We start from the raw sequence: 23,208 nt of genomic DNA on the forward strand, positions 1-23,208 counted from the left end.
CTTCCAGATATGCCTGTATCTGACCTGTGTCCTGGGTTCAGCCCCTAGGCAAGCCAGTGCAGTGTTAACAGCTGAAGATTTTTCATGACAGAACCTCAAGTGAGAGACCTGAGATCTTCTCTCTTTACACCTGAGAACTCTAAACAACTGAACTCTCCCTAATGTATATTCCAAGAAAGGGAAAAAGCTGAAATTTACTAAATAATGTCCATCCAGTCTGTTGTTCCCACATACAGTCCAGGAACACTTAGTATAAACTCTGGTTTTCTAAGCTCAACTTTGTAATTTTTGCAAAGCTTAGTAGTGTTGCCTATGCCCACTCCAAGCTCTGCAGGATTCATTTGGATAGTTGTCCATCTGTCAGGTAGGGTTCCATCTGTCAGGTATGGAAATGGTGACAATGAATGGAGGACCACCCTTCAGAGTAGAGGCAGAACCTTCCATTCTAGAGCAGGATATATTAAATAGCTGAAGCATACAAGTTCCAAAGTTATCAGGGTTCTCCCTCATCCCCACGTATCAAGTATGTCTGCCTCTTTCATAGCTTCTCTGAAATCATAACTGAGCTCCAAGTGATGAGAGTCCTAAGGAAAGGCTTGAAGGTGGGTTTCCTCAGACTGTGTCCTTGAACCCTCTGCATTAGAATTCCCTGGATTACACACTAAAATACTAATCACTGGGGCCCACTTGAGACCTCCCAACTAGAATTTCTGATGGTGGTAAGATCCAGAGACTGGCACTAAAGCAAACACTCCAGAATACTCTTAAACTATTATTTGAGAACATCAACTTCATTCAAGGGTTAAGGAATCCATCCTTGAGCGAGGTGGGGGAATGTTTTATTGAGTCAGGAAGATTCCTTACTCAAACTTCTATTCTTGCACATTGCTCTCCACTGGCTAATCTGACTCCAACTAACACAGTACCCAAAATTCAAGAAGCTATCAGCTCTTGTATCTTCTGTAGAATCTAAAGTATACATTAAAAAGTAAAAATAATAGAGATTCCCAGTGGACTCCTAGATACCAGGTGAAATTTCTGCATCAATTTAGCTTTCTAAGAATGGCACTGAGGGCGATAACCCTTCTACCACGTGTCCCTGGGATCCCAGGCCTGATACAATTTACCAGGCTAGATGGGCCATGGGACTGGCCCAAGGGGGCAATAGTGATGGTTTATATGATGAATGGTAAGCATATGGATTGATTTAACTTTAAGATATGCATAGGTTTCAAAATTAAGGGGCAATGTGTTTAACTAACCATTTGGAAACCAGTCTGCAGAGCATGCCAAGCCCAGAGCGTGACCAGACTAGCTCCTCTCTCCATTGACTCTGCCCTCATCTGTCAGGGCTGCTAAGCTAGAGCTGGGGTCTACCAGCTATCCACTTCTCAGTCCCGTTCCAAAAATTTAGAAGATTGTCTGATACCACGGTGAAAGGAGAGGTATTGCAGAGTCGCTGCTGGGACCAAGGCTGCCTGTCCAGTCTCCTAACCCTCCAGAGGCATGTCTACCACTCTGGACAAACAGAAAGAACTCTAGAGGGATGTGCCCCCACTTAGCAGTAGAGTGGGTCCCCTAACACACCAGGCCGCCCTGCCTCTACTCTCTCTCACCTAGTTTCTTACTCCAGTATTCCAAAGACAATACACCGGTGTCTCTTTCTCTCTCTGTTTCCTTCTGAAGGTGTGTGATATAGATAAACCCCATAATTTCTTCCTCTTATTGGCAAAATAAATTAGAACTTCTTCAGCTAAGCCTTCAAAATCTTTCCCAATCTGGTTCCACCTTGGCTTTTCAGTCCATATCTCTCCTTTCCTCTTCTCAGGGTCTTGCTTTCTTGCTTACTCATTGCACACTGTGTCCTCCACCAGATTTTGAGACTCACAAGGGCAGGTGTCAAACCTGTTGTTCTTGCCATTGTATTTTCACACTTAGCAACAGTGCCTGATATAATGTTAAGTACTTAAAAAGAAAAACTGTTGGCTAAATAATGAATGGCATTGTTATTCATATAACAATCTCAAGGGACATAATGAACTGATACGTTTCTTTATATGTCACTTCACATGAATTATTGATTCTCCACAACTTCATAATATTATTATTCCTGATCAACAGAAGCAGAAACTGAGGCTCAGGGAAGTTGAGTAACTTGTTCTAGGTGACAAACTGTTAAGTGGTAGAGCCAGCATTTAACCGGAAGCCCTGACTCCAGAATCCATGCTGCTAAATACTGGATGAAATAAACTAATAGTTTCAAGAACAGGTAGCAGAATCTATGAAAGGCAGGGCCTGAACAAAAGAGTTGTGCATAATAATAGTAAAAGAAGTAGCTGTCATTTATTTCATATTCACACTATGACAAGCATTGTAATAAGTGCATTTTCTTTTCTTTTTTTTTTTCACCAGAGCACTACTCAGCTCTGGTTTCTTCAGGGGGTGAGGGGGTGTTGAACCTGGGACTTCGGAGCCTCAGGCATTAGAGTCTCTTTGCCTAACCACTATGCTATCTACCTCTGCCCTTATAAATACATTTTCTCATTCAAAGCCTAACCAACTAGTTTACCAAATAACCATGTTCTCTTTTATCATGGAGATGCTAGCAACTTGCCCACAGTCCTGTGCTTTAATTAATTGATTGATTGATTGATTAAGTTTACCAGAGCACTGCTCAGCTCTGGCTTATGATGGTGTGGGGGATTGAACCCAGGACTTCAAAGTCTCAAGCATGAGATTCTCTTTGCATAACCATTATGCTATCTCCCTCCCCTCATAGTCCTGTACTTAATAACACTGAAACCACACTTTGGGCCCAGGCCTATGTCTGTCTCTAAGGCCTATCAGCTAAACCATATCACCTATTATGGAAATTGCTATACTAGTATCTTTTGTGCTTATTAACTATTAGGTTATAAGCAGGTTTTTTCTTCTGTCTTATTATTTATTTTATTTTATTTTATTTTTACTTTTTATTTTATTTTTAAAATTTTTCCCTTTCATTGTCCTTGTTGTTTATCGTTGTGGTTATTATTGTTGCTGTTATTATTGCTGTCGTTGTTGTTATATAGGGCAGAGAGAAATGGAGAGAGGAGGAGAAGACAGGGAGGGGGAGAGAAAGACCCTACAGACCTGCTTCACCGCCTGTGAAGCAACCCCCTTGCAGGTGGGGAGCCAGGGGCTGGAACCAGGATCTTCATGCTGGTCCATGAGCTTTCTGCCATGTGTGCTTAACCAGCTGCACCACCACCCGGCTCCCCCTTCTGTCTTTTTACATTCATGATCTGGACAACTGAGCAAATATATGTGTAATAATCAGAGATTGCACATACCTGTTGTTCTAAACGTGTCATGTGTGTTTTGGAGAAGATATTCCTCTATTTAATTGGATCTATTTATTTATCTAGTGTCTAGAAACTATTTCTATGATATGTGTATGTACCCTTATATTCATGTCTGTTGTAATGCACTGATTTAAGACTTATAATACTGGATACAGGTTTCAAAATATACTTCATGAATTTCTGTCCAGTTATGCCTAGTTATGTCAAATATGTAAGCCACTGCCATACTCCACACTCATCATTGTTCCCTTCCCAGGGTATCTGAGCGGCTCATACCACAGCTATAGTTTTCCATCCATCTGTGCACCAGTATTGATGTGCATATATGTGCATTTGTATACTTGTGTATCTTTCTATCTATGGTCAGGATGGGGTGAGGGTGGGGGATGTGGAAATGAGAGAATTATTAAATGCCAAGTAGATGTGCAATAAAGTCCATTGATTTTATAAACTCCAACTTGTCTTCAGTCTCCTTCCATTCTTTATCCTGGGGGCATTGCAACAAAAACCTATTTTAAATACCTTTACTTCCCCCTTCCCCTCCCCCTCCCCAAAAAATTGTCAATATTTTATTTGGATTTTTAACTTCACTCCATAACAGTTGTTTGACCTCCTGACTCGTGTGAGTCACATAAATTCTGGGACTTTATTCAGGAGCCATGTTCCTGCTATTGAATAAGCAATTTGGGAGGGTGAATTAATGACTTGTGCTGTTGCTGGAAAGTCCCTGAAGAAATATTAAAATTGCTTGCAGACTGAATCGATACTCAGTGAACACCCAGCAAGAGGGCTTCAGCTGGAGAGTAGCCACAGAAGGCAGGGCTGGGTGGAGGAAGGGGAATTCCTGCACCCCACTTGGTGAGCCCCCTCCACCCCACCCCCACCTTGCATCCATCCCTGGAGCTCTGTCATTTTCAGTCACAGTGAAGTCTTATTAAACCCCAACCAGGAGAGAGCCTATTTGTCCTGTCTTAGGAAGCAGGCTCAGGGGACAGTTTACTCTCTTACTAGCAATGAGAGCCCAGAGGCCTTATTGGAGGTGACGGTCTGGACATATCCACCTGCTGGAGAAACCGGATGGTGCTGCTGCTTTCTGGAAGACTGCACTGTGCTTGGGGATCAGGGCTGTGCAGGTTTTGGGGATGTTGTTGCTGTGGCCATTTTGTTGGGCACACAAAGGCAGGGGTGCTGTAGTACTGGTTCATCTCTGCGCACATCTGAGCGGTGTTGAATATGCTCAGGTGGCTGCATGACTCCAGCCTTTGTATATGGGTGTGCCTGGGAGCCGAGGGCTTTGGACTGTGTTGGGTGTTACCATGTATTGCATTGTGCCTACGCATTCTGGCAGCTGGCTTATTACTTGGTGTTTTGTGGTATTGTATCAAGGTGTGAGCACTTTGTGTAACACTGAGTTGGAGGAATTTGAGTATTGTTTGGTGGCAATGTCTGTGTTTCTGCTTTGAATTACTGTGTTCATTGATCATATCAGTATTTTTTTTTTTTTTTTGCACAATGTATGTCTCAGAGATTAGGTTAATGGTGTCTCCTTGGTGATGTAGGTTGAGTAATGATGTGGGGTTGAGATGGTGGTGTATGATTCAGTAATTACTTTTTCAGTTTAATTTTTTTTGTTTCATTGAAGTAACATGACACATTCTTTAATTTTTTTTTTTTTTTTTTTTTTTTGCTTGTTCTGGCTTGGTCATTTGCATCGTTCCTTTTCAGAAGAAATATTCTAGTATTCTAGAGACATGGAACAAAATTCTTCTTCATGACTACAGTTCTATCCTTCCTAGAAGGAAACTGCTCCTACTACAGAGCAATTTTGCCCTGATCTCACTGACACCGGTCCTGAAGACATCTAATTGTCTAATTTGGAGAATTAAGCTCCTAGGTCAAACCCTATGCCTGACAGTCTAGATCCCTGATGGGACAAAAGAAGAATGAATGGAAATAAATCCTCAATCCCCAGTGAGTAAAACAACATGTAGTTCTAAGAGTCCCCAGTGCTCCCTACTCTGTGGCTTTGGGTACCAATGTCTTCTTCCTTCCCAGTATCCTCAAATGATGAGCCAAGCAGTGGCCCATACTCACAAGAATACCCACACACACACCATGAACAAATACAGTAACCTGGACCTGTCGTGACTAAAGAGGGCATAGAGGCTTTGTTTTAAGTTTGTAAGCAATGATTACATTGCTGGGCATAAGACTGAAAAATACATAGAGGTCCCCAAGATATTATATATATATATACATTTCCTTTGATTCAAAGTTGATATGGAATATAGTGCAGTGAATAAACACATGGACTTCAGAACAAGTACTGCAAGGGTTCAAACCCAATTTCTGCTACTGAGAAAACTATTTAACTTCCCTCTCCTTGAGATATCTCATCTATGAACCATGCTACAAAGTCCTATAGTGGTTGTTTATGAAGCTTAAATAAATTAATAGATGCAGCATTCTTATAACAGTTCTTAATGCACTAAGCACTTGTTAACTGTTATTATGATCATGAGGACTTAGCATGTAAAGCTATCATAATATTGACTTGTGCTTGTATACAAACATGTATATATGAATGCTCATGTATATAAAATACTAACATAAAGCAGTGAGTATGTGTGATTTAAGCAGGGGCATATAAAGGTTGCAATCTTGGGGAAGAGCAGTTCTCTCAGTGGTCTGATCCATTTGGACAGTAGAAGTTGGGGTTGGAACCCCCCTACACACAGAGAGTTTCAATCAGTTGGTGGTGATAAGAAGGCAGAAAGGATATTGGGTATTCTTTTTAAAAAATTTTTTTCCTTTTAATACTTATTTATTCCCTTTTGTTGCCCTTATTTTATTGTTGTAGTTATTACTGGTGTTGTTGTTGTTGGATAGGACAGAGAAATGGAGAGAGGAGGGGAAGACAGAGGGGGGAGAGAAAGATAGACACCTGCAGACCTGCTTCACCGCCTGTGAAGTGACTCCCCTGCAGGTGGGGAGCCGGGGGCTCAAACCAGGATCCTTATGCCAGTCCTTGCACTTTGCGCCATGTGCGCTTAACATGCTGCACTACCGCATGACTCCCAGATATTGGATATTCTTAATAGGTTTTTATACATGAAAAATATTTAAGGATAGTTGTACTTTTATCATTCAAAATTTAGTAATTAGAAGCTGGGTGGTGGCACAGCTGGTTGAGTAAACAGGTTACCATGTGCAAGGATCTGGGTTTAAGCCCCCAGTCCCCACCTGCAGTAGGGAAGTTTCAAGAATACTGAAGCAGTGCTGCAGGTATCTCTTTACTTCTTCATCTCTATCTCCTTCTACCCTCTCAACGTTTCTCTGTCTTATGAAATATTAAATAAACAAATAAAGAAAGAAAGCTTTTAAAAAATCAATTAAATAAACCCCCAGTCTGGGCTTGCTTCCCAAGTGGTGAAGCAGGTCTGCAGGTATCTATCTTTCTTTCCCCCTCTCTGTCTTCCCCTCCTCTCTCCATTTCTCTCTGTCCTATACAACAATGACGACAACAATAACAACAACAATAATAACTACAACAATAAAACAACAAGGTCAAAAAAAGGGAATAAATAAATAAATAAATATTTTAAAAATAAAAAATAAATAAACCCCCAGTCCTATCCCAAATGGGGAAAGCTTCATGATCAGTGAAGCAGTACTGTAGGTCTCTCTATCTCTCTCCCTCTCTCTCTCTCCCCATTCTTTCTCGATTTCTCTATGTCTCCATGCAAAATAAATAAAGATTTCAAAACAATAAATAAAATGCAGTTATTAAAAATATTTACCCTCCAATCAAGAAATTATGACTTTTACTAATTAAAATGTAAATGAGGAATAGTGGAGTCTAAATATTAGATTAAGAACCAAGGAAGGGGTAAGAAAGAAATCAGGGGGCTGGGTGGTGGTGCACCTGATTGAGTGCACACATTACAACGTGCAAGGACCTGGGTTCAATCCCCTGGTCCCCACCAGCAGGGGAAAGCTTCACAAGTGGTGAAGCAGTGCTACAGATGTCTGTCTCTCTCCCTCTCTATCTCTCCTCTTCTTCTCAATTTCTGGTTGTCTCTGTCAAATCAATAAATAAAGATAATAACAATTTTTAAAGAAAGAAATCAGATGAGTGAATATTAAAGCATTTGGGTGTGGGTCTTAAAAGGGCAGGGAAAATATGAGCTCTCAGCCTCTTTCTTTGACCTTCCCCATAAAAATGGAAGCCAGAGTATACTACTATGAGTTTGAGAGTTTAGAGGTTTCATCTTTGTTCTTGTTAATCATAAAATAGAAAAATTTGCAAGTGATTACTGAGTCCAGTTACTTGATGTGTGCATACTGAGTATATTATGCCCAAAGTAATATTTTTCCCTTGAGCCTTTTTCTTAAAGTCTTTTATCCCTTAGCAATAGAAATAATTACAGTAATTATTAACTTTCCTAGAATATCCTGTTATGCAGGACATGTCAAATATTCTCCCACTTCTCCCCTTCATCCCCCATTTCCTCTCCTCTCTTACTCCTTATCTCTCTTTACCCTCTATGACATTTAAGAATCATAGGCACCCTTCAAGCCCATAAAACAGGGATTTTTTTTTCCTGTGACCACTTTGTTCTGTTTTTTTTAAGTACAATATGCAAAGTACTACACTTCATGAAAATGCCATGAAGCCCAGAAAATGCCAACCTTCAACTTCTCAAGCAATGGATGGTTCATCCCAAAGAAGGAATCTGCAGCTTTGTGAAGTTCACATTTACAGAAGCAGAACTCTCAGACAAAGTGGACAAAGAGGGCAATTATCTGACTAATGCCCTTCAATGGTCAGGTAACCGAGTCATCAGCACCCCCTTCCGAAATGTGCATGGAGTAGACCCCCTTCCTAAATTTAGCTAGATCATAGTGGAGCATAATTCTTCCTGGCATTCTTAATGTACAATTCTGTCAATGAGATAGCCTTATGACTCTTCAAACTTTTTTATTGAAAACATTTCAAAACTTATGCACATACAAGCCAGAACTCACACACATTGATCTAAATATACAATAAGACATGTATACTTGATGACTATTATTTCTATAATAAAAAAATTCACATTAAGTGAGCATTTGATATCTGTCAGGTACAATTCTTAGCATGTTTATGTGAACTAACCCATTTAACCCTCTTGAGAACCTACAGTAGACTTAGCTGCAGGATTACCCCCTAGATGAGATGGGTGAAGAAACAGAGATCCTAAAAGGATATGAGATTTATCTTAACTTTGTAGCCAGTGAGTAGAGAAGCCAGGTTGAAACCTTGCAATTTCTCCCTAGAGCCCATTCTTTTGTCTTTCCTCCACCACACAGGTTTAAAAATTGCCTGGCACATAGTAGGTAATTACTAAAGGTTTACTGAACAGATGAATGAAAGAATAAAGGAAGGCTATATCTACTAAGAGCATTGATAGTCTCCCTAAAGATTACAATGTGAACTCCTTTATGGAATCCAGGTCTAACAGATAACAGTTACCTTGTGTTTATTTGGAAAGAGTGACTTGCCCTCCTGACCAGCTTCAGGAGCATGTGTCCACAAGCTGTGCTTGTTCAGATACAAAGTATTCTAATCACCATTCCACTTGACTATGGAGGCAAAGCCAATGCAAAAAAAAAAAAAAAAAAACTGTGGATTTCTCCTAATGAAACAAAACAGCAGTAAAATGAAAACAGGTGTTGACACTACATCTGGATAAAAACTAAAAAATCCAGTCAATTATGGAGACATCTCTAAATCGCCAGGTAGTTGGCATCGTATTGACAACTTTTATAGATGAGTGACTGACTACAGGTTCTGGTTTTCATCCAGATGTTTGGGAGTCAACGCAGTCATTAACCTGTTTGTCAGTAAGTGTTCATGCATTTCCAAGAGATATAAGTGAACACTAAAGAGGAAAAGAACAGCCCAGAATAAAACAACTAAAGAGGACAGGAGTAGCAGTTATTGGATGAAACTAGTCTTGCAGACTCTGTTCTGGGAGTGGGTTGCTGCCTTGGAGATCTATTAGAACACAGATGCAGCTCACAAGAGACTCGTGTGCTTAAAGACCTTTAAAGCCCTCTTAAGGCTGCATCCTTGACTATTTCCAGAATGCCAGCCTGATCCCTGCACAGTGGAGCTGAGATATCAATCCCCACAGAGAGCCCACATTGTGTCCAGTCCATCCTCTTCATATGGCATGACCTCCCCTACCTCTGGACACCTGGCAGCCTGTGCACTTAGTATTTCTACCTACCATCAACCCAAGCTGTCAGTTTTGCAAAGTTTGGCATCGATTTGATGTATGAATTTGCCTTTTATCATTTCTCCTACTTCTATTTGCTCTCTCACCCAACTTTTTATGCTGTTTACCATCTCTTTGCCCACAGAGCCCCATAGCAATGTTGTGTTGTCTCCACTGATAAACCCAACCTTTTTTTTTCCTATCCAGTTTTTCTTAGCATTCAACTTACATTTCAGTAAATAAGAAAGCTCAACTATTCCATTCAATGGCATTAGGCTTACCACTTGTATCAAAGGATTAGGGCACGAAAGAACTCCTTGCAAGGGACATTTGTTTATTTTCACAAGCAACTGACTTTCTATGCACAGGAAGGTTGTATGCATGCGTGAGTGCATGCACGGCGTCCTCGGTGTGTGCCTCTCTGCTCCACTGCCCTGTGTCAGTATTGCTTGGCTCAGGCACGAAGAGCCCAGTGAAGCCATAATGTGGACAGCAGCCCACCCTCAAGCTACAGGAGATAAAGCCCAGCCCTGTGTTCTCCCTGCTGAAGATCACACAGTGCTTTCAGGGCTGCTTCTTCCTAATTCTCTTTTCCCACACCCACTCTTCCTCTCTGAGACACAGGGGAGGCTTGCAATGTCAGTATTCACAAACCAGGTCGGGGATGGAGGGGGTCTCTTCTCCTAGAGGTATGAATTGGGGGTGGAGGGGAGACATAGACGAGCCTGGATTTTTGAGTCATCTATTGCCTTTTCCCTTTGTGTGCAGACCTCACACCTTCTCTCCATTCTATCTATATTTGACCTTGAACTCTGCTCTCCCTTTTCACACCAAGGGGGACATGCATCCAAAGAAACAGCCCCCTTGCCTGACAAACCAGGAGACCAGTGGCCAGAGGGACTAGCCCATCACTCTAATCCTGGAAATAAATCCCACTGTATTTGCATTTTAATTTTCCACATAAACAAAGGCCCAGAGTACTCGCTTGGGCAGCATCACTGGATGGATTTAATTAGAAATGAAAAGTTTATAGGGCTCTCTTTAATGCGATTAATGCTCAGTTAACATTTATCACATTCGTATGCTGGAGTCGTCTTTTCTAAGCAGTCACTGGCCATGAAATTAATTTCTCACAACTTTTTTTTGTCCATACATGCCCCCCTCCCCTAGGTCATCTCTCCTGGAGCTTGTGCTTCAGCCTGTCTCTCTGGCAGCAGGAATCACCTGACCCCAGAGTCAGGTGAAGGGGAACCCAGGGTGGGGAAGAAGCTAAGACATGAGTGCCAGAGTGGGAAGCGGGGGAGAGTAAAGAGAAGCCCTATTTCCAGAAGGAGCTGAACCTGAACCAGGGCTGTACCCTCTTTGATGTCTGAGTTCTCAGCCCAGCAGACTGGCTGAAAGGCTTCAGAACCACTATGAAAAGGTGCTCTCCCAACACAGGAACCTCACCCTTTTCTATAGGAGGAAAAAAAAAACTTTAGCTGGGATTGGCCAGCAACAGTCCCATCCAGCTCTCTCTATTCACTCTTCCTGCCTTCTACCATTTCTCTTCTCCCCATTTTCCTCTTTGCTTCAAGAATCTGTAGGGCTGTCCACTCCTGGGTTCATGGTGAGGAGAAAGGAACTCAGTTCCTTTTTATTTATTTATTTATTTGTTATTGGATAGAGATAGAGATAAATTGAGAGAGAATGGGGAGATAGAGAGGAAGAGAGAGAGAGAGAGAGAGAGAGACACCTGAAGACCTGCTTCACCGCCTGTGAAGCAACTCCACTGCAGGTGGGGAGCCCGGGTCTCAAACCAGTATCCTTATGCCAGTCCTTGCACTTTGCACAACGTGTGCTTAACCCGCTGTGCTACCACCCAACTCCCATGGAACTCAGTTCTTAATGGCAGGCAGACTTCCTGACCCTGGCTCTCCCAGAAGCCACATGCTCACAACCAGTGGGAAGGCTGCCCATTCAGGTGTCAGCCCCTCGGGGAAGCAAAGTGGAGGAGTGGAACATGAAACCTCTACTGGTCCCTGGAGGAAAGATGGCCTTCCTTATCTTATCAAACTCTCTTTACTCTTCAATTAGAGTTCACTGAGATTGGCCTCCTCACCCAAACCAGCTAACCTGAGAAATGAGGAGGAAGAGAGAGAGAGGAAGGCAAGAGAACGGTCCTAGGGATGGGGGTGGGGAGTAGCTTTTCTGCAGATGATGAAAGGTGAAAACTAGCTTGACCTTTGTTCCTACCTGGCACACTGCCTTTGAGAACCTAAGCAGCCATAAACCAAACAGCTGCTACCAGACTTCCTAGCAGTGTGTTCCCTACTCCCACCACCAGAGTCACAAACTCTGCAACACACCTGTGCACACATGTAGACAGGCTAAGTCTGCTAACGTACTGACAGGCAGGTCTGTCAACCATCATCTGGGTTTCATCCTGGGACCAAGCCATCCCTTCAGTCAGAAGCCTTCTGAGGAACAAACCACTAGCAACATGTTCCACAAGACTGAACCCTTTTAAGAACTTAGATATCCCCAAGTCACAACTTGATTAGAGGTCATGAACCCAGATTCTCTTTCCAAAGAAAAGCCACAAAGAGGCCCCCAAAACATTGTCTATTAGTCTGGTACACAAAGCAGGAACCATATTGTACTCTAGAATTAGGACAAAAGGTCAGGATCAGAGGCAGATGGGGACCTTCTCTCTGACCATTTCCACAGCTTGCTAGGCTGGCTCCTGCCTAGATGGGGCTTTAACATGGAACACGCAGACAAGTGGGGGATCCTTCTCTTCCTCTTGGTCTCTCTAACCTGCCCCTTGCTGCTAGTGGTCAGGCTGGCACCGTTGCACTGCGACAACCCATGCACTCTACAACTGCTGTGGCCTCCTTCAAAGTGCACTCAGGAGCCCAGTATTTCCTCCCATGTGCTTTCCTTCCCTCTGCCATCACTCTTCTCCTTGGCTGCTCTTCTCTCCACTTCCACCTCTGAGACTCTCCACAGTCCTCTGCCCCCAGCAGACCCAGCTTGTTAATCAGACCTCTGGCTTCTGCCCACACTTTGTTCTTCTTTTTAAAATTTTTTATGTTTGTATTTTATTTTTTGACAGAGACAGAGAAATTGAAGGGATAGAGAGAGAGACAGACCCCTTGGGGGGATCTTGAACCCAGGTTCTAATGCACTGTAACATGTACACTCACCTCCCACCACTTTCAAGACTCTGCAGGGCTGCTGAAGGCCCAGATGAGCTGACCATCCTTTTGCTCCCTTTTCAAACTGCTGTGCTTCCCTGCTCCACTCTCTCTCCATACACTCACCTCCAAGCAAAGCTTTCCAGGCTGAATTAGTTCCTCCACTTCTCTCTGTCTCCTCTCAACCTCCTCCCCACTCCCTGACTCTTCCATTCTTTCCCACCTCCCTTCCTTAGGGGCTCTGGGACTCAGAGGCTCAGGAAATGCACCCCAGTCACAGCCCCCCATACCTGCACTGTAGTCACTGCTCTGGTCTGCAGCAGAGAGATAAGTCATGTCGGGTTATACAGGCAAGAGGCTGCAGAGCAATGGCCCATGAACTGAATCAAGCCTGAAGACTTATTTTATTTGACCAGCACTGATTTTGAAAAACCAGCTCTTGATGCCTTTTGGCTGGTCCTGCACCACCAGCCTCAGTCCATCAGTTCATGCCTCTGCTCAGCTCCTGCAGGCTCTCTCACCAACCTTCCCTATAGCCCTGAGCCTCAGGCCTCTGCAGACTGCCCTCCTCCCCCCACCATCACTGCTTTGTCCCAGTCAGCAGGCTGATAAACCTGGGCTCTTGAGCCTGCTGCAGGCTCTGTTTCTCTCTCCCACATAAAAACACAAACTATCTTCTACTTCTTTTTTAACCAGAGCAGTGCTCAGCCTTGGGTTATAGTGGTAGTGGGGATTGAACCAGAAGCATAGGAGCCTCAGGCATGAGAGTCTTTAGCATAACGCCTATGCTATCTCCCCAGCTGCACAAACTAGCTCTTATCGCCTAGAAACCAAAAGAAAGAGTCCTGTTGTGTTTACAATTGCTGAAGATTTGCTACAAGAAGAGCCTGGTTCTCTGGTCTCCCACTATACCTGAGCTCCCTCTCCACTTCTCCATCTTGAGCCTTTGTCTTCCTGTTTCTGTGTACTCTCTATGGACACCCTTATGCCCAAGCCACCCAGGAGCTCACTCTCCTAGGCATCTGCTCTACCATTTTGCCTGTCTATTCTCTAATCTCTTCTAGGGCCCAGCTATGGCTTCTCACATGTATTTCCCTCCTTGTTTCCTCTGTACCTGGGTCATTGTTAGGGGCCTGGACTTAGCTAAGGTCTTGTCCTGGGAAGAGTTCTGCTAACAGTGTCCACCGTTATTGACATTCCTCTTACTAGGGACCTGCACAATCAGCCTCTAGCCCTACACATGATGGGTACTATATTCAAGCTGTACCAAAACAACCCCATATCCAACAGGATAAAAACACCTCAACACTGTGATTTAGTGGTAGACAGATAAATTCAAGGTAATCTAGTTTCCTCCTTGCTAAATATTTCCCTTATTATTTGGTATTGTTTTTGAGACCTTGTACTTCCTACTACTCCTGTTTGTCAGGAACCCTTCACTTTTCTCTAGGCTTGTACCCTACTTTCCCTTCAAGAATCTGAACTTTAGACACCTGACTTGGTGGGGGTGGGAGAGTGGTATAAAAAGAATCAGCAGGGGGAGTCGAGCGGTAGTGCAGCAGGTTAAGCACACATGGTGCAAAGCTCAAGGACCGGTGTTAAGGATCCCGGTTCAAGCCCCCAACTCCCCAGCTGCAGGGAAGTCGCTTCACAGGTGGTGAAGCAGGTCTGCAGGTGTCTATCTTTCTCTCCTCCTCTCTTTCTTCCCCTCCTCTCTCCATTTCTCTCTGTCCTATCCAACAATGACAACAACAATAATAACTACAACAATAAAACAACAAGGGCAACAAAAGGGAATAAATAAATAAAATAAATATTAAAAAAAAAAGGAAAGAAGCAGCAGGAATTCAGAGCATTGGTGGGCCAGGTAAGCACCCTTTTCTACATTCTTTAAAGAACAGGAAGTGGAAGAAGGATTACTTCCAGTATATACAGTTTCCTCTCAATAGAAGAATTCCAACTATAGCAATATGGAGGGGTCAAGGGCAAACCTGAGCATTAAAGGATCAAGTTGCAGAGTGACTAGAACTTTCCATCTAGAAAGCTGAACAGGTAATGGAGCCCTTGGCTTAAGGTGTTCTTTGTCACTCATGTTGGGAAGACTGGGAAGCAGGACCCTTAGCCCCATGCAGGCTCTTGAAGGAGATAGAAGTGTTGATTTATCTTTTGCACTAGTTACTATTGCAGTTCTTTTCTCTAGAAGCTGTGATATTCTTGTCGGCACCATACTCTTCCATGTGTACCAGAACAGACCCACTTCCCAGCTGATCCCTGCTACCTTAACTTGCAATGATGCTGCTTATGACCCTGGGTCAGTTTGGCACAGACACACTTTCCCTCAGTACCTACATGCACACAAAGTCATTGTCCTTCTCATTTGCAATCCCACTCTAGCCCTTTCCCAATAGTCCCTTCCCTAGGCAACCGTGTTCCTGCACTAGGCACTGCTCATGCCTGGCCCCATCTCCACTTGGCTAATTCCCCCTGTGGCCCCTGTATTGAACTGTTGTGTTGTCCATTTCCCTGTGACAAGGGCTCTGGTTACAGAGTTATTGATTGGTTTTCATGCAGACAGATGGGCCCTTCCTGAGCTCCCATCGAAATCCCTGGCTGTATGGTCTGATTGTTGCCTCTCGGGGTGTAGGATTGTACTGGAGACCACCCTCCTTGCAAGCTCCTTTGCCTGGACTGTGGAAGGTAATAAATGGAGGTAGCCTGAGCGATAATAAAAGCAATTGAGTAGGTTACCTGTGCAGACACAAGATTTATGCCTCTTCATATTTGATGCGATTGTTTTATTGAGTTCTCAGAACAGTTATTTATTTATTTAGAGTTTTCTTACCCTTTGCTTCTTTGAGACACCCTCCAAAATCTACCTGGAGCCTTCATTAGCTGCAACCCCTTCTGTCCTCCTGTTCTAGAGAATTGCTAACTGGGGCAAGCACCCAAGACAACTGACCATTGCTCTCACCTAACAGTCATTTTGCCCACACCTATCATGAGTCAGCCAACAGGGAAGTGGTCAGACCAGTATGGCTGCCAGCCAAGAAGCCATTTACAATAACTCAGGGAACAAAAATGGGTTTTTCAGCAAGACAATTCCAGGTCATTTTAAGGAGTAAGAAAAAAAATCATGCTTGTTTTACATGCTGTTCTAGTGTTGGGTGATCTGAACATCAGACCACCCTCTCCCTTGGGAAGCGCAGCTGAACAAGGCTTCTTACATAGAAACTGACCTGATGTTGGCCTGGGAGGTGACACACTAGAAAAGAGATTGGACTCTTGGGGACCAGGTGGTGGCACACCTGGTTGAGTGCCCATGTTATAATGCACAAGGACCTGGGTTCAAGCCCCAGGTACCCACCTGCATAGGGAAAGCTTTTCAAATGGTGAAGCACGGCTGCAGGTGTCTCTCTGCCTCTATCTTCCCTACCTTCTTGATTTCTAGCTGTCTCTATCCAATAAAGATTAAAAGAGAGAGAGATACTGAACTCTCAGGCATGAGGTTCTGTAGTTGATCTCCAACACTACATGTGCCAGAGTGATATTTGGCCCCCTATACACACTTCCCCCTCTTCCATTAATAAATAAACAATTCTTTTTTTTTTTTTAAGATAAAGACAGAAAGGCAGAGACTATAAGAGACCACAGCACTGAAGCTTCCTTCAATGAGGTGTGGGCCAGACTCAAACCTGAGCCCTGCACATGGCAAAGCAGCTCACTATTTAAGTGAGCTATAGCACTGATCCAGTAAAAACATTTTTAAAGAAAAGAGAAACTGGCCTGATTATCTGCTATAGCCACAGATATCAAAATCTTGGTCTTTTTTTCTCCCATTCCTCTAAGGTAAGAATCTTTTCTTACCCCCCACCCTTTGACTTTGTCATGAGCCCAACAGCAGCTGCATGGGCTTGGAGAAATGGCAGCCAGAGCTGCCCTCTATCCCACTTCAGCCAATCCCTGTTCCAAGAGTTCTACATACAATGCTGTAGAGCCTAACTGCCATAAGTCAGCTCCCAACCTGAATATATCTTTGATATCCTTTTGGCTGGAATGAATGGTTCCCAGTTTCTATGAATGAACAACTGGTCACCCCACTTCCAGATCTCTGACAAAGAACAAAAACCTATGAACAAAACCAGGTGGAATTCTTTGACACTGCACTGGGGTTTAGCCTTCTTGAAGCTGGTGACAGCACTGCTAGGAGAAAGGATATGCTCATTTACAGCAAGGCAGGCTAGCAGAGAGTGTGGGTAGCAAGTGAGCAGCGAGAACTTGACTCTGGAGGCATCAACTCCAAGATACAGGGGCAGGGACTTCCCTAATCTCAGAGAGTGTGTGGTAGGCTGCAAAAAAAAGAGAGCCATGACCTATTGTCAACTTGTTCCAAGGCAGCCTCCCCAGGGAGACTTCAGTAACCTTAGACTCTCTCCAGAATTTGTGCCTGTTCTTTCAAAGAGGCTATATTCTCTGCCCAGAGCAACAACTAAACCTGAAGATTTTGGCACACCATCAGGAAAATCCTTCCTGCCTAGTCGATTGATCAGGGATATAGCTGGGTGACTTTCCTTCCATCCCTTTCCCCCTTGCATCTTCCACACCAAGTTTCAGTCTCATGCTACCTGTTATGTCAACACCTGCCTTCTACAGCAGTGGATATAAGCTGAGGAGCTACACTCCATGCTCAACAGCCAGTAATCTGCTATTGAGAATAAACTGGGAGAATTCCACATGTTCTACTATTGATAGATTAACTCTACAGATTTTTTTTGACAGTGGTCTCTCATAGAGAGTAAGGGTGGAGCTTGGAGACTTCCTAGACCTGCTCTGTTGGCTCAGAGAAGTCTTTCTATGAAGATTCACGAAGGAAGAATGTAGGTGGGATACTGGAGTCTTTAGGGCAACAGGATCAGAGAAAGCCAAAACTAATTTTAAAACATAGAAACAATTTAGTTTATAACCAAGGCAGCATATTTCAAGTCTGGTAACAAAAGCTGTTTTGGAAAAGAAAGGATGAAAAACCTCATGATCTGGCTCAGGTAGGTGAACACGTGTGAACTCCCCTTCTTGTCAACCACCTGCACATGCACACACTTAGTCAAAGATCAAGAGTCATAAAGTACCCAAAGCAAGTGGACATATCACAAACAAGAAAGCTCTGAACTCCAGAACCACACTTTCTGCACAAAGGAAACTCTCTCCAGGCTCTTCAAAACTCACAGACATCCTAACATCAGCAACAGCAGTAGAAGCTCTCTATCTTTATCAGGCTTCAGGGTAAAACAAATCTCAGATCAACTTTCCCCCAAGCAGCCCTCCATCCCTAAATCTGTAGCACAGTGAAAAGCCTCTGGGATTCTTGTCGAGACAAGAACATAGTAGGATTTCTGCTCCTTGTTAACAAAGCAAACTGGGAAACAGTACTGCAGATCCAGGTAGGTTGCCCATGTGGCCAGCAGGTTCCTTGTTCCTCTCTTCTCACTGCCTGTCCACCTGCAGTGGCACCAGCCCACAGAAGGCTATGCTCACACCCATGTCCCTCTGCGCAGGGCAGACTCCACAGCTGTTAGACTGATTCTCTCTCCCACTCTCATCCCCTTCTCTCTCACTTCCCTACTTTCTCCCAAAACCTCTGAAGTTTGATTCTGAGAGCCTTATTTCTGTGGCTTTTCAAGATGTGAGCATTTCCAAACTTGCCTTTACCAGTTTCCAACAACATGCCTGTCAATGAGGAGTATATCTTGGGGGGAAAGGGAGCTAGACAGAGGGATGGACAAGGGGTACAGCCACTGCACCTACTTGCACACTTTCACCCAACAAGTGAACCAAGTCAATTTCACATATGCCTTATTTTCCCCGGCATTTTGCAAACCCCATAACCCATGACAGCATTTTTTGGGGAATGCTCCCTAGGACACCAGGGCCCAGTGTCAGCACCACTTCACTTCCGGCAGGGTTGCTCTCCTCTGGCCTCAGTTCCAACACACTCCTAGGCCCAGCCACCAGCCAAGAGTCTGGGTCTTGGGATGACAAGGAAAACAACCCACTGATCCCTTCCCCTCCCTGATCTCCACTCCTGCTCCAGCCCCCAAAGCCTCCCCAACCTTCTCCTCCTCTCACTTGTAAGTGTAAAAGTCTCACTCCTCACTTAAGTCACCGGGGATCTTGTTCCTGTTCCTTTGGAAGCTGCCTGAAAGTCAAACTGCTAAGCATTCAATACCTGCCTGAGCCAGGCCCAGGGAACTGGAGGGTTTGGGGAGGGTGTATAATTAGCTGATCAGTATTATGTTACCCTGTTCATAACTGAATAACCATTTTAATACAGATGGCACACACCGGGATAATTTCTGGGGGCGCCTCGCCGTACATTACAGCAGGAATGTGGCAGAGGGAATCTTCTTTAGCCAAGGTACATTCTACCGGCTAATTTTACCTGCTGTTTTCAGGATGATTTGGGATAATTCCATATCATTTGCAAAATATTTTACGAAAAAAAATACACCTTGGTACATAGTGCCAGTTATGGAAAAGAAAGCACCATCTGAATTCTTAGTTGTTCTGATAATGAGTTCACACTAAATGCAAAGAATAACAAGGTTAGGAAGCTCTCAGCCTTCTGCTCCTACAGGGGTTTGTCTTAAGATGAGGGGTGGAGAATGGGGGCTTAAACCCTGGCCAGGGCTACCTGGAACTTATGCAGGGTTGATGTCAAGTTGTACTCAACAAGTTCAGCAGTGCTGAGGGTAGTACACCATCACTGCTATGTTGTTTATGGATCGACTCCATCATACATGTGCACATGTGTACACTGGCCAGGGTGTATGTATGCAGTGTTTGTATATGTGTCCTCCCAGGGAGCACATGGACTGGTTTGGGGGATTGGGAGGTCATCTTGTGAAAGTCTATGTCAGGTTGGTGCCAGCCTGTGTCAGAAGCGCTGACTCAGGTGTGCTAGGTAGCTGGGGGCATTTCTTAAGGTTCAGCCTCAGGGTTGAAAGCTGTCCTCCCTGCTTGGCACCCACTCCTTTCCCACCCTCTCTGGCTCTTGCCAGTTTCTGGCTGCTGGCTGGTGTGTACTCTGAGGGGCCTGTGCTTTCAGACCAGAAATTTGTGTAGAACTAGCTAGCAAGCAAGGCCTGGGGTCTCAGGAATAGGCATAGATGGGGGAGCCTGGACAGTGGGCTGCCCCTGGGGGAGGGAGCATGCCTTTAGAAAGGGAAGTCTGTTTAGAGGTGATGAATAGACACTGGTCATTTTAAAGGCTTGGGCTGCAGGCTGTGATTGTCTCTAGATACAGAGGCGCGCATAATCTTGGAGTCTTAATTACCACAAACACTTGGATTCATTTCCAGGACACTGGCGGGAGAAGCCTAGCAGGACTGCCCAGCCTTGAGCTGAAAACAGCTCTCCCTCTCTCTCTCTCTCTCTCTCTCTCTCTCTCTCTCCCTGGTCCTAGCTCAAAGGCCCTGAGCAAGGAGCAGGGAGGAAGGGCAGAGGCTGGAGAAAGAGAATCGAGCCCTGGAACCAGCCAGAGCAGCGAGCTCACCTGTTGATGGAAGAGACGCTGGGCACCGTGTCATTGTCGCAGATGCCCTCAGCCAGGAGCCGGTCTCGGATCTCCCAGGCAAACATAGTGGGGTTCTGACGCTTGTATTCCGCAATCTTGTCCACCACCTTGGGCGTCGCCACTTTGGGCTTGGAGCCACCGATCACTCCTGGCTTAATGCTGCCGGTCTCGTAGTACCTGCCCGGGAAGGCTGGCAGGTCAGCGGGAAGGGGGTGGTGGTGCTGACAGGGCCAGGGGAAGTGGGCTCAGGGTTCCAGAGCCAATGAGCTACTCTCCCACTGGAGGCAGTGGTGCAGAAGATGCCCCCTGGAAAGCTGGCTTTCCAGGGTGCTAACCCAGGGTGAGGGGTGTGGGGGAAGCTCCCTTCCTGGAAGTGGCCACCCCCCACCCTGCTGTAGTCCCTAGCCCCTGGAAGCCAAGCTGGGCAGCTTGTTTGGGAAGTGCTTCAAGAAAGGCACCTGGGCTGAGCAGCCACCTCCAAATGGAGCCTGGACCCTCTCCTGCCTCCTCAGTGCTGATATTTCTTCTCTCAGGAGCACATTTTTCTCTTCCCACCCTACCCCTCTAGAATCTCACAATTTACTTCCATATAAGACACTCTCCCCCTCCCTCTGCATCTTTACTGAAGCTGGGAATGGAGCTGCCTCCACCCCAGACCAGAGCAGAACTGATGCCAGATAACCCTGCTCTGCCTCTGCTCCCCAGGCCAGCCACCACCCAGACACCCTCCCCTAAGTTAGGGGTCCAGAGTCCTAGGCTTTGAGCCAGCTCCTGGGGTTGGAGACAGGAACTGACCAGGGAAGGAGGCAGGGTGTCCCAGGGCAGCTCCTAGGCCCTCACCTGCCCAGAATCTTGCTGACGCAGCCATGGCTGACCCGCAGCTGCCTAGAGATGTCGCAGGGCCGCACACCCTGGTGGGCCAGCTCCACGATGCGCTGCCTCACCACGTCAGGCAGGGGCCGGCCGTTCACAAACACCCCCCCGAGCTGATTCACACCCCCGTGCCCTGCTGGGGAGAGACAAGAAAAAAACACAATGCCCCACACACAGCAGGGAGCAGCCATTAGTCAGGGTCCATGGCCCAGGGCACCAAGGATGCAGGCAGGATGGAGGGCCAAGGATCAGGGCTCTTGGGGGGAACGGTAGCCCAGTGACCACAGTGCAGATGGAGGTCTGGGAAGAAAAGTATCTCAGACCACAGCCATGCCACGGAAAGAGTGAGGGAAGAAAGGGAGAATTGAAGTGAGAGAAAAGAGGAGTGAGGTGAGAAGACAGCAGACAAGTTTAATGCCAGTGGGAGAGAGAGCAGGAAAGAGAGGGATGGGAGAATCACCAGCGCTGAGTGCAACCCGCCTTAACCGCCTTAACCACCTTAACCGCAAGGAGGATTTGTGGGCAGGCACCTTTGGAGGGGTATAAGGCCCTAGATGCTACAAAAAAGCTCCAAGAACAAGAATGGGCTCCATCCATGGGCTCCATCCCTGACACCCCTGCTTTTCACTCCCTACATCTTTCCTTGCATTAATTTTTAATCGGATTTGGACTTCTTAATTTTGTTTGTTTTCACCAGTTTTTTCCCCTTGATATTTACTATCTTTAGGGTTTTTTGTTTGTTTGCTTGCTTGCTTTTTTTTTGGGGGGGGGGAGAACCATATTTAGGTGTCTTTTTGGTGTCAAAGTTCAAAGAAAATGGCCTGGAGGAGGAAGGGCTGGAGAGGCAGGGACCCCACCGCTGCTCTGTTCTCCAGACAAGAAGCCGCTGCAGAGGCAGCTCTGGGTGCTGGGGCCCAGGTCGCCCAGGTGGGCTGAGGGTTCACGGAGCACCCTAAATAGCCAGCCCTAGCCAGCTCACTCACTGCCTCTAGACCCCGCAGCCCTCAGCAGCCACCCAGGAAGCGCACAGTGAGGGTGGCCCTCCCCTGGCCGGCTCCAACAGCTCAGCTGGGGTGCATTTCTGCGCCCCGTTCTTCTCTGCCTACAGCAGTCTGCCAGCCCCACACCCGGAATGATCCCCCTGCAGCCAGGGATGCGGAGCACCCGAGAGCGGAGGGTTCCCGCCCGAACTCTGCAGCCCAGCTATGCCCGCCGCCCGCGCGGTTCGGAGAAAGCGGGACACCGGCGCTCGCCCCTTTCTCTTCCGCGGCGTTTTGGGAGTAGGGTGGGGATGGGGAGTCCAGGACCTGGGCAGATGAAAGCCTTGGGGGAAGCCTCTGATCTGGAGGTTGGGGTGGACGGACCTCGTCTCTCCCTCCCGACCAGGCCGGTCCCTTCCTCCAGCCCCGGTTCTCGCCCCCTCCCTCCAAACCCCACCATCAATAATTTAGGCCCCGGGAGAACTCGCGTTACCGGAATGAAAAGGCGGCAGCTGCGGGCAGATTAAAGATGAATAATTCAGCCTCCCCGGGCTCCGGGCCCTGCCCCTCGCCCCCTGTCTAAGAGGTGGGGATGGGAAAGGGGCCGCGGCGAGGATCCAGGGCTGGGGCTACCCAAGCCCGCGCCGCGTCGGGCCTGAAATGCGCCACTGCCGCTGGCGCGGGCTCAGGCTGCGGCTGCTCGGGACCCACCACCCACCCGTGCGCTGCGCTCGCCCTGCCTCCCACCGCCTTTTGATCGCCCATCTCCCCTCTGGGCTCCAAAGGGGCACCCTTGGGCGAGCCAGACTCTGAGGATCACCCTGAAGAATCAGCCCGAATAGCTGGAGAACCGAGGCCACCGCGGAGAGGCCTTTGGGCTCGGAGAAAGGCAGTGAATGCAGCCGGTTCTCTCCGTAAAGGAGGCAGGGGTTTTGGTTTTGTTTCTGGAGACTTAACGGCAATCCCAGCCCGCTCGAGAGTTTCCTGTGCTTGGAAATTACC

The 23,208-nt window shown here is 46.1% G+C and overlaps 1 protein-coding gene across 1 annotated transcript in view; it reads right to left on the bottom strand.

Moving 5' to 3' along the window:
- PAX2 (paired box 2) overlaps nt 1–23,208 on the bottom strand; it is a 95,482-nt gene that overhangs the window by 60,651 nt on the left and 11,623 nt on the right. The window contains 2 exon segments of the mRNA XM_060171485.1: nt 20,333–20,530; nt 21,194–21,359. Of these exon segments, the coding sequence (XP_060027468.1) occupies nt 20,333–20,530; nt 21,194–21,359 (364 nt within the window).

This window comes from Erinaceus europaeus, chromosome 14 (genome assembly GCF_950295315.1).
Source record: "Erinaceus europaeus chromosome 14, mEriEur2.1, whole genome shotgun sequence".
NCBI classification, from domain to species: domain Eukaryota; kingdom Metazoa; phylum Chordata; class Mammalia; order Eulipotyphla; family Erinaceidae; genus Erinaceus; species Erinaceus europaeus.